Source organism: Gorilla gorilla, chromosome 5, assembly GCF_029281585.2.
Source record: "Gorilla gorilla gorilla isolate KB3781 chromosome 5, NHGRI_mGorGor1-v2.1_pri, whole genome shotgun sequence".
NCBI classification, from domain to species: domain Eukaryota; kingdom Metazoa; phylum Chordata; class Mammalia; order Primates; family Hominidae; genus Gorilla; species Gorilla gorilla.
In genome coordinates this window covers 42405680-42417989 of record NC_073229.2, presented here as the reverse complement: position 1 = coordinate 42417989, position 12310 = coordinate 42405680, and the positions used below count along the sequence as shown (strand labels likewise).

At 41.2% G+C, this 12310-nt stretch overlaps 1 protein-coding gene across 2 annotated transcripts in view; it reads right to left on the bottom strand.

The window, feature by feature from the left end:
- Window positions 1-1672: 1672 nt before the first annotated feature.
- Window positions 1673-12310, bottom strand: part of ACOT13 (acyl-CoA thioesterase 13) — a 34686-nt gene continuing 24048 nt past the window's right edge. For both annotated transcript variants that reach the window (XM_055390367.2, XM_063707370.1), the window contains exons 2-3: window positions 5355-5539; window positions 1673-1928 (exon numbers count right to left, since the gene is read on the bottom strand). In XM_055390367.2, coding sequence (XP_055246342.1) covers window positions 1772-1928; window positions 5355-5539 — 342 coding nt within the window. In that variant the 3' untranslated portion in view covers window positions 1673-1771. The remainder of the gene's footprint in view (window positions 1929-5354; window positions 5540-12310) is intronic.

Genomic DNA, 12310 nt, shown 5'->3' with positions numbered 1-12310 from the left:
CTGGGACTCCTGTATGCTCACTGCTACTATTGCTACTGTGGAGTCTTCTGCCCTTTCACAGTGGACAGATCAGCAGGCGATCTAATGTAGGGAAAGGATTTGTCTTTAACTGTTAACTTGACTTAAATTTACTTAAAGCTGCATCCTTTTTAGTCTTTAGTCATGAAATGTTCATTAAGATTCCCTGACAGAAATCAAGTAAGAGTCAGCTGGGTGCAGTGGTTCACACCTGTAAGTCCAGTACTTGGGGGGCCAAGGCAGGAGGATTGCTTGAGCCTAGGAGTTTGAGACGAGGCTGGGCAACAGTGAGACCTTGTTTCTACAAAAATAAAATTAGGCGTGGTGGCACACGCCTGTAGTTCCAGCTACTCAGGAGACTGAGGTGGAAGAATGTCTTGAGCCTGGGATTTTGAGGCTACGGTAAGCTGTGATTGTATCACTCCAGCCTGAGTGACAGTGAGAAGCTGTCTCAGAGTGCCACAGTCAACTGAACTTGGAGACTTCTGAGAAGTGAACTTGGTCTTTTCAATACTGTAGACTTGGAGGTTTGAGATCTGCATGGTTTTATTCTCGGTACAAGAAAAGGGGCTAGTAGCATGCTTTTTCTCTTCCCCCTCTATTGGACCATTTCCTGTAACACTAACGTGCTTTGCCTCAAACTTTCTTGAGGTCTTTTTTAGGCATATGGCTCAATCTATTTTATTTTTCAATATGGGCTGTAGTTCATATATTTTGAAGTTTCATAATCTTAAAAAAAGGAAATGCAAGTGTAGCTTGGCATTTTAGATCTGGGAAGGACCTAAGATTCACTAAGGATTGGCCATTGCTATGGTTTCCATGTGTTTCCCCTAAATTTGTATGTTAAAATCCCAACCCCCAAGGTGATATTAGCAGGTGGGGGTCTTTGGGAAGTTATTAGATCACGAGGGCAGAACCCTCAAGATTGGAGTAAGTGCCCTTACAAAAGAGAACCCAGGCTGGGCACATTGGCTCACACCTGTAATCCCAGCACTTTGGGGGGCCAAGGCGGGTGGATCACCTGAGGTCACGAGTTCGAGACCAGCCTGGCCAACATGGTGAACCCTGTTTCTACAAAAAACTACAAAAATTAGCTAGATGTGATGGCACATGCCTATAGTCCCAGCTACTTGGGAGGCTGAGGCAGGAGAATCACTTGAACCCAGGGGGCAGAGATTGCAGTGAGCCGAGATCGTGCTGCTGTACTCCAGCCTGGGCAACAGAGCGAGACTCCATTTCAAAAACGAGAACCCAGAGGGCTCACTTGCCCCTTCCACCACACAGTGAGAAGGCACCATCTATGAGCCAGGAAGCGGGCCCTCACCTAACAGGATCTGCTGGGGCCTTGACCCAGGACTTTCCAGCTTCTAGAACCATGAAAAATTTCTGTTGTTCCTAGCAGCCCAAACAGAATTAGAACCATTAATTTCTATTTCTCCTTTAGCTTAACACTGAACTTTAGTTTTAATCTTAACTGAGAGTGGTCCTGCTAGTTTCTTTGCTTTACCTGTTTTTAAAACACTTTGAGCTAAGAATTTTTCACCCAATTATCACACATGATTAGAAAACAAGATGCTTAAAGTGAAAAAAGACACCCCCACCTTTACCCTACTTGATATCCAGGTCCTTTTCCTCCAAGAATATTTCTAGCTGCTTCTGGTTTTGCTAGTTTATTTCAAAAATTACAATTGTTTGAGTCAAGTCTATACTTGATATTCATTGTTGGGTTTCTTTAGGTCATTCTGCTGTTCTCTCAGTTTCCCAGGTGTTTTGTATGTCTTCCTTGTGCTATTAATTTTCCTGTGGCCTTGTTGGTCAGATCCACAGAGGTAAATGCAAGTGTTTTTCCTTGCTTCAGAACATGTGCTGTAATCACTATATCTTCTCCTAATTTTGCAGGTGACATGTACCTTGAAAGAAAATGAATATAGTTAACAGCAAATAATTTTTCAAAGGGAAAGTTGTGTGCATCTCACAACAGCGTTCCTATGTAACTTATTTTACTCCTAAAAATAGTTTAACGGTAGTATTGGTAAGCTTTCTGTACTACCAAATGTGAATGGCTGGTCCTAACCAGGTTCTATTTTACCCATTCCTTACCCACACAAGTTTCTTTTCCCAAATATGTGAGAAGAGGTTTTCTTGCCTCCCCTTTTTTCCCTTTACATTTCCCACTTCACATTTATTTGGGGCTGGTGAAAGATTTCCTCCAGCTTTCATTTAATCTCCTTAACTTCTTAGATGAAATATCACTTGGTGTCTATATATTGTCCTATCCATATTTACAATTTATTTGACTCTAAAATGACAATATAACAACTATAAGGAATTGATATGATGTCCTTACAATCTTGATGATGGACTGTCTATATTTTTCAGAGATGTACATCCTAGTCACTTGTAATCATAAGTTGTCTTTAACTCAGCTGGCTCCAGCTAATTAAAAAAAAAGTTGGGGAGATGAGGATTGTTTAAAACAAATGTTAATGTTTTAAAGGGAAATAATTTCCTTACAGTTTATTTTTATGTTTCTGCTTTTTAGAAAGAAACCTTTAAAAAGGATATGTATTTTTGCCATATTCAAAATAAGACTTCAGTATTTATGGCTAGGATGTATAAGAAAGGTGGATCTGGCCGGGCACGATGGCTCAAGCCTGTAATCCCAGCACTTTGGGAGGCCGAGGTGGGCAGATCACCTGAGGGCAGGAGTTCAAGACCAGCCTGGCCAACGTGGTGAAACCCCGTCTCAACTAAAAATACAAAAGTTAGCTAGGCATGGTGGTGGGCACCTGTAATCTCAGCTACTTTCGAGGCTGAGGCAGAAGAATGGCAGGAACCCAGGAGGCAGAGGTTGCAGTGAGCCGAGATCGCGCCACTGGACTCCAGCCTGGGCAACAGAGCAAGATTCCATCTCAAAAAAAAAAAAAAGGTGGATCTTATTGCTGGAAAGAACAGGCTTGTCTTGAATTCACATACCTCAATGTAAAGAAATGAAAAATGGTATGTTTAGTAGTAGTTTGGCCAGTTTTTATTATTTCCCTAAATTTTGTCTTAGAAATCAAGAATTTTGGCTAACAGCCATTAACTTAAACTGAGGGAAGATAAGGAACCCTTTGTGCTACAGATGAGTAAACATTAAGTCCGGGGAATTTGGAGATTGACATTTTGTCAGTAATACTCTAAAATTTCCCCTTTTGTTGTTTTGGAACCTCGCTTGTTTTTAACCTAAGTCACAGTCTAACAGGCATCCTCAGTCTGTATAATATAGAACTTGATGTGCAGGGGTGGAGTAAATTTGGTACCATGTCAAGTAAATCAAAGAGTGAATCATGAAGTGTTAACTGACTGTAACATTATTCATTTACTTTTGAAATATCTCTAACTTTTGAAAGACCATGTCCTAGTTTTTGTTGAAGTGAATCAGTTTTTGAAGCGTAGGCAGCTCTTGATGGCCAATGCTTTTGGCAACACATATTTGAAAGGCCAAAACTATGTTTGACTTACTGAAAATTCCTTAGGGTTCTAAAGGCAAAAGTACCTTAGTAGATCATGAAATGCAGTGCTAGGTTTGAAGATCTCTCTGCTCTTAATAGAGACTTTTAGGGAAAATCAAGTCATCTACTGATCTTACCTCTTACCACATGAAATAAGGACTGCTGAATATGCACACCAGTAACATAAGCAGAGCCTTTCTTTTCTGTACATCTTAATTTCAAAAAGGGCATTTGGCTGCATCTTGTAATTTGCTTATTGTACCCTCAAGTTATTCCCATGAAGAGGGACTGAATGTTTCTTAAGTAAACTTGATAAAATATTTAGATTCCTTAAAAGCCTACATTGGCTGGGCGCGGTGGCTCACGCCTGTAATCCCAGCACTTTGGGAGGCGAGAATTCTACCACTGAACCACCAATGCGATCCCAGCACTTTGGGAGGCCAAGGCGGGCAGATCACAAGGTAAGGAGATCGAGACAAGCCTGGCTAACACGGTGAAACCCCATCTCTACTAAAAATACAAACAAATTAGTCGGGCATGGTGGTGGGCGCCTGTAGTCCCAGCTACTCGGGAGGCTGAGGCAGGAGAATGGTGTGAACCCGGGAGGCGGAGCTTGCAGTGAGCCAAGACTGCACCACTGCACTCCAGCCTGGGCGACAAAGCGAGACTCCGTCTCAAAAAAAAAAAAAAAAAGCCTACATTATTTCCATTACCCTCATATCTACTCACAATGGCTCTCAACCTGACCTCTCAGTTAGTTATATTTTTGTTGCTTAGGTGGAAAAAGCAGTTGTCTTGAAACTAAATCCCTGTGCCCAGCTCTTTCTTTATTGAATGGGGCTGCAATAGTACCAGTTTATGTTGGAATTGAGTTTTTTACATTTTGGAAGTTTGACCCTGAGGGGCACTGTTCCCTGATCATGTAGTTTAACTCACAGAACATGTCTGTGTAGTCACAGGGAGAGATCCAGGATTGCTGCCCATTCTTAAAACTCAACACTTTGGGAGGCTGAGGTGGGTGGACACTTGAGGTCAGGAGTTCAAGACCAGCCTGGCCAACATGGTGAAACCCCATCTTTACTAAAAACACAAAAATTAGCCCAGCATGGTGGCGCACACCTGTAATCCCAGCTACTAGGGAGGCTGAGGCAGGAGAATTACTTGAGCCCCAGAGGCGGAGGCTGAAGTGAGCCAGATTGCGCCACTGCACTCCAGCCTGGGTGATGGGGAGACTCCGTGTCCAAAAAAAAAAAAAAAAAAAAAAAACCCCAGCAATGGTGTTCAGTTTGTTAGAGTAAGATTATAATGTGTATATGAACTCTAACTTTACTTTGAATTGTATGTACTCAATACAATCCTCATAGTGTTATAAGTGGTATTTTTAAAATTAAATAATATTTATTTTTTGTAGAGATGGGGGTCTCGAACTCCAGGCTTCAAGCAATCCTCTTGCCTCGGCCTCCCAAAGTGCTGGGATTATACGCGTGAGCCACTGCGTCTGGCCCTGAATGGCACTTTTAAGGACTGTATGAAACAGTTATGAGCCATCAGTTTGTGGTTTTTTCCCCCTGCATCAGTATACACATTAAAAGCTGAATGTTGCTTTTTTGAATGTTTGGGATCATTCCCTTTTTACTATTGATACACACTGTACTTGCAAATTAACTGCTCTAGTTCTAGATTTTAAGGCTGTGGAATATTAGGACAAAATCTATAGGTGCAGTTAAGGAGATAAGCAGCGAATTGAATCTCATGCGTTACTAATAATATAAATGTGTTTAGTCTCAGTTGTTTAGACAGTTATCACACAGAAGGTATTTGGAATACAGTTTGGATACATACGTTATGTTCATATCGACACTGACTCCGGGTGCTCCCCTTTCCGTGCATAGCAGAGCCATTGTTGATATGTTATCTACTAACGTGGCTGTCAAACCGCCGTGGAGAGTGCCTATTGTATTGGTATGCTCTTCTTCTACTTTCATTTCACAAATCACTTTCCCAGGAGCAGCAGAGACAAGAGTAATCTAAGTGTAAAAAAAAAGAATCCTAAACATTCATTCTGTAGAATTAGAAAAGCTAAAAAAGCCCATGAAGAACAATGGATTGAACTGAATCTTCTGAAAAAAGTTGACTCAGAAATTCAAGTAAATTGCCAATCTCTGATAGAAATTAACCCTTATGCAAGTTATTTTTAAAGAAAAAGGAGTGTTTAGTGAAAAAATAGTAGTTTTTGCTGATCTTCACTCCTCTGCAGAAATTAAACATTCAGTCTGAGCTTTTCAGTCATATGTATGACGCCTGGCATTTTTTAATATCTCATTGGACCTTTGACGCCAACAAAGCCACCCAGCTGAGATCTGTTAACTCATTATAGGTTTAATTTGTTGTTTCCTAGTTTTGTACAAGCAGAATAATAATAACATTTTAAGTCACTTAATGAACAGTTCAACTTAAAAGACAAATTCAGTCACTGAGTTACTAGCATTTAAAAAAAACTTTTATACTATAAACCCATGTTAGTATAAAGTATAAATGTAACAATAAAATCCAGCAAAGTAAGTTACTGCTTTTAAGGTGTTGGCCCATTTATAGTAAGTATAAGGAAAAAGTATTACATGAAAGATAAACATACGCAACAATGCATTTAAAATTTTATGATTTTTGGCTGGGCACGGTGGTGGCTCATGCCTGTAATCCCAGCATTTTGGGAGGCTGAGGCAGGTGGACCACGAGATCAGGAGTTTGAGACCAGCCTTACCAACATGGTGAAACCCAGTCTCTACTAAAAATACAAAAATTAGCCGGGAGTGGTGGCGTGCCCTTGTAATCTCAGCTACTCAGGAGGCTGAGGCAGGAGAATTGCTTGAACCCGGGAGGTGGAGGTTGCAGTGAGCTGAGATCATGCCATTACACTCCAGCCTGGATGACAGAGGGAGACTCAGTCTCAAAAAAAAAAGAATTTATGATTTTTATATCAAACATCTTTAAAAAGGCAACTTATGGAAAGGTAAGGTTTCTTATATATTTATGTTTAAATTACTAGGAAAAACCATCAGGATATAATATCATGGTATAAGTTAGAGCTGAGCTGTGAGTGGAATGTGCTGCATCCAAAACAGTAATTTCCACCCTCACTAGAGGTGTTCAGGAAGAATATGGATGAGTATTTGGTGTGTCTGTTGTGTTTGGGAGTAGGGGGATGTCTCAAGCATTAAATGGTTGGTTATATTCTAGATAAGTACCATTTATTAGGCACTTTGATATGCTAGGCACTGTGCCAAGCACTTTACATATACTATATAGTAAGGAAGAGACAACATCCATTTTGCAGAGAACTTAAATTCAGAGTGATTTATTTTCAAGATCACCCAAGATGTGATGGAAACTGAGATGTAGATGTAGGTCCTTCCACCTTCACATCTCCCAATCACTAACTATATATGAGTAACCTCTAGGTATGACTCCCACCAGGAAGACATTTGAGAGTTTCACAAACCACCTATTTAGTGGTTTTATTGTTGAAGGCCCTGAAGGAAAACAGAACCACGCGATATAAAACATCCTAAACAATATTATGTCATGTTTTGCAAAACAGGTAAATCAATGTCAAAAATAAATTTTAGAACAGGATTTTTGTTGTTGGGTTTTTTGTTTTTTGTTTTTTTGTTTGTTTTTTGTTTTGAGATGAAGTCCTTTTCTGTTGCTGAGGCTGGAGTGCAGTGGCTTGATCTCGGCTGACTGCAACCTCTGCCCTCCAGGTTCAAGCGATCCTCCCGCCTCAGCCTCCCAAGTAGCTGAGATTACAGGCACATGCCACCACACCTAGCTAATTTTTGTATTTTTAGGAGAGATGAGGTTTCACCATGTTGGCCAGGCTGGTCTCGAACTCCTGACCTCAGTTGATCCACCCACCTTGGCCTCCCAAAGTGCTGGGATTAGAGTCGTGAGTCACCGCGCCTGGCCTATGATCGTCTGTTTATAGCAATAAATGATCTAGCCACAAGATGTCCTCATAAACTAATAATACACACCGAGCAGGAATAAGGTGTAAACTTAACCTCATTCACACATTTATGTGATTCTTTATAGCAGGCATTGACAATGTAAAAAATGAATGAAGTTTAATCCCTGCTCTTAGCGGGTTCAGTGTCTAAAGGAAGAGACAACTACATAAACTGCAGAGGAAGAAACTGTTGTAGACAGAATAAATACAGGTTTCTTGGAGTAAAGATATCTAACTTTTAAAAATGTATATTTCCAGGGAAAAGACATTAGGAAAGGCTTCCTGGAGAACGACATCTGAGTCTTGAAGAACAGGCAGGAGTTATCCAGGTGAAGATAAGGGAAAAAGCCAGGCAGTTGAAGAAATAGAACTAAATACGAGAGGCTTGTAGACAGCACAGGTAGTTTTAATGTGTTGTTTTTGTTTTTGTTTTTTGAGACAGAGTCTCGCTCTGTCACCCAGGCTGGAGTGCAGTGGTGTAATCTCGGCTCACTGCGACCTCTGCATCCCAGGTTTAAGTGATTCTCCTGCCTCAGCCTCCTGAGTAGCTGGGACTACAGGTGCGTGCCACCATGCCTGGCTAATTTTTGTATTTTTAGTAGAGATGGGGTTTTGCCATGTTAGCCAGGTTGGTCTTGAACTCTTGACCTCAGGTGATCCACCCACCTCGGCCTCCCAAAATGCTGGGATTACAGGCATGAGCCACCGCGCCTCAGTTTTAGTGTATCTTAAGGCACAATTTGTTCAGTAAAGCTTAGTTCTTAAAGTTCCATTTGATTACCTAACTTTGGCTGGGATGACAAAATGTAAGACAAATGTCAGTTAGATTTTTCTAGTACAGAATACTGGTTTTGATTTTTCCCCCCAACTTGAAAGGCCAAAGGACATACTAATAAAATTGTTTTAAAATTTACATTGGAATAGAGAGAATTTTGTACTGGGCAGCCTGATATGGCAATATAAATGCCTTTATATGTTCTCAATTCTTGTCTCCTCAAGTCAAATAAGAGAATTAAACCAACGGAAGATGATGAAGGAATGTCCTGCCCACCCTCCCAGAGCTAATAAGTAGTCTTGCTGGGGAAGAGGCCAATGCAAAGCTAACTTCTTTCTGATGAGGAAGGGGAGTAGGGAGAGAACCTTGTGAAAAAAAAATCTCAGCCTTGGTAAAGACGGGCTGTAGGGCACACACTTGTTTATTCAGTTATATCAACATAGCTAACTCCATGTTAGAGACCATGCTGAGCAATTTGACATGTGCTGTCTCAGTGCTGCCAGTGTTTGAAGTGAATACTATTGTCTCCATTTTACAGATGAGAAACTGTCGAAAAGTTTAACTAGAATGTCTCAGGTTTAACCATTATGCAAAACAGCCTACCCTCACATATCACCTGGACTGCTACAGACAACTGGGTTCTGATTCCTTAGGTGTCTTGGTGAAGATGGTATGGAGGCTTTTATGACGTCAAGGGGTCAAAAATTTACCTGCCATGGCCTAACAATACAGAGAACTGTCCAGATGTGTTCAGTCCCAGGATCCTGCAGGTTGGACAATTGCAGTAGGTTGGCAAGAACTTTTATGGCTCAGCACTATTTGCCACAATGGGCTCCTCAGTATATCATAACAATTCTTACATGTACACACAGATATACAATAATCTGTCCCTTTTATATATGGCCTTATATTGTGCTGTCTCTTCCTTGCACTTCATGCATTCATATGAGTTTATGCAACTTCGTCTGTGTAATCCCAGCACTTTGGGAGGCCGAGGCAGGCAGATCACTTGAGGTCAGTAGTTCAAGACCAGCCTGGCCAACATGGTGAAACCCTGTATCTACTAAAAATACAAAAATCAGCCAAGCATGATGGGGCACACCTATAATCCCAACTACTTGGGAGGCTGAGGCAGGAGAATCCCTTGAGCCTGGGAGGTGGAAGTTGAGGTTAGCCGAGTTCGCACCACTGCACTCCAGCCTAGGCGACAGAGTGAGACTCTGTCTCAAAAAAAAAAAAAAAAGACTCAGGTTGCCATAGCCCCTCACCCTCCCTCTCCCATCTGAGATACAATTCATCACAAAGAGACACTCCACATGACACAGTCTCTCCTTTCCTCACTTTTTCAGTAAAGATAAGGAGAAGGGCTGCCTAATAACAGCAGTGAAGATGCTGTTATTCATCACTGAGATGGTCCTTTATGAAGCTGAGAACCAAGAATTCTCTTTAAGCCTTGGCATCTCAGATCATTCTGGTCTTTTTTTAAAAGAGTTGCATTCTGCTGAGCAGTGGGATAAACAAATAAGCCACTGCCATCACTGTAACTGCTGCTGGCTGCTATGCAGCTCACCACCACTGCCTCCACTGCCTCTGCTAAACAGATAAAGGAATGTATGTCTCTGGCTCAGTAAGGGTGTCTGTAATGGGCCTAAAGCACAGGAGTGTGACATATGGTATGAGAAAATCTGTGTACATAAACACGTGAGCCACCCCCAAAAGAAGACTGTCTACAGAAGCACAAAGAAAAACAGAGAATCTTAATGGATGACAATTTTGTATGTGTATATTTGTGAATAAGGCTGTTTTCAAGCAATTTTCCCTGACGATGGACGTTGCTAACTTTGTGTGTGACACTGCAGATGACAGGAGGTGTGTCTAAGGACAGTGTATGAATGCACCTTCATATAAGCAGGAAAGGAGGTAAAAAGACAGGATGTGGCAGTGTGATGGGGTAGCAACAGCAACAAACACAGATGGCATTTATGTTCAAGGGGATCTCGAAAGGTAGATGCTATAAAAGTACCATGGTTCAACCATATTGCTGTTATCAGTCCAGCATTTCTGCTTTATAATGTATGTTTTAGTAGCTTCATTACACAGGTGGCTTCCGCTTAATGGTTAAGAGTACTGGCTCTGGAAGCAGACTTAGGCAAGACCCTGAACTGAGGTTTCCCCATTGATGGAGACAATGTACTGTACTGCCCTTATAGGGTTTTGTAAAAATTAAGATTAAAATTCAAATTAGGACAAGGCCTGGTATATCACAGGTGATCAAAACATTTTAATTTTGGGAGACTGAGGTGGGAGGATTGCTTGAGCCCAGGAGTTTGAGACCAGCCTGGGCAACACAGCAAGACCCCAACTCTAGAAAAATTTTTTACAATTAGCCAGGCATGGTGGCATGTGCCTGTAGTCCCAGCTCCGAGGGAAGCTGGGGTGGGGAGGATCGCTTGAGCCCAAGAGGTCAAGGTTACAGTAAGCTGTGATCGTGCCACTGCACTACAGCTTGGCTGACAGAGTGAGACCCTGTCCCCAAAACAACAACACTTTAATTTGCATCCTTATTATAAAAACTATTATCAAACAGAAACTTTGGTTTGTATAGTTTGGCATGAATTTTCTTAAAATTATTTCTATTGCCGAGGTCAACTATGACCTAACTACAAAACTCAAAGGACCCTTGGCAGCCTCTCTTTCCCTTAAGTGACCTCTCAGCATTTGGTGACGTCGTGAACTTTTCCTAGGCTTCCCTTAACTCCCATGACACCACCTCCTCCTGGTTTTCCTCCTACTCTCCCAGCCACTCCCCAGTCTCCTTTGCTGGCTCTTAAGTCTTAGAGTTAACTAGTCGTTCAAAGACCAGACTTGATACTGGATTTACTCAGAAGGATATAGGATATATTTCTCTCCTGAGTTGTTGCAACTGACTTCCAATTTATCTCCCTATTTCTGCCCTTGCCACCATCCCCATGTTTAGTCTCAATAGTAGCTACAAGAATGCTCCTTTGAAAATATAAACTGCTTGACAGAAAACAACAGTGCAAAAGTGATATGCATTCAGCATGATCCTTGACTTTATGTTCAGATGAAACTATTGTTAAGTTGAAAGTATCTCAATTTATGATGGGCTTATCCCAATGCGACCTCATCGTAAGTCAAAGAGCAGCTGTAGAAGTCAAATTATGTTACTCATCTGCTTAAAACCCTCTCTAATGGGGCCCTCAAACAATGGAAAGCACAGCAATGGAAAGTCTGAGGGCCTTTACACCTTCTGTTCCCCTTCCTGGAATACTCTTCTCCTTCAATATTCATGACTTTCTCAGGTCTTTATTGAAACTTCGCTGTTTCAGTGATATCTTTCCAGATAAGATTTAAAATTGAATTCTTAAAAAAAGAACTTACAGGAATACACATCTTGGGGCAGGGTGGGGGGTGGATTTAAGTTCTCCTGCACCAATACTCTCTATCTTCCACCTTTATTTTCCTTTATAGCAATTATCACCATCTAACATACTATATATTTTCTTTACCTATTTTGTTTAGTGTTTGATTTGCTCCACTAAAATAGAACTTCCACTGCGTGCAGGCGTTTTTGTCAGTTGTCTTCACTGATGTATCTCCAGTACCTAGACTAGGAATGTTTTAGTAGCTAACATACATTCCTAAAGGAATGTATGTCTCTGGCTCAGTAAGGGTGTAGGCACATAGTAGGCATTCAAATATTTGTTGAGTGAATGAATACACTGAAACCTGAAGGTCAACAAGGAGCATTCTATAACAATATGCCCAATATTTAGTGGCTTCAGCAACTAACTGAACAAACTATGGGGAGAATCTTCTATGTAAAAGGCATTCGACTGGGCACCTTCCAATAGGCACCTTCCACTAGGCACTAAAGTTCCCTTTGACAAATGGTTATTAAGCATATGGACTTGGCTCCCAAGGAAAAAGTATAGAGGGAAGACAAACAAATCAGCAGATATTTTCAATAATATACAGAAAGTTCCATAACAAAAG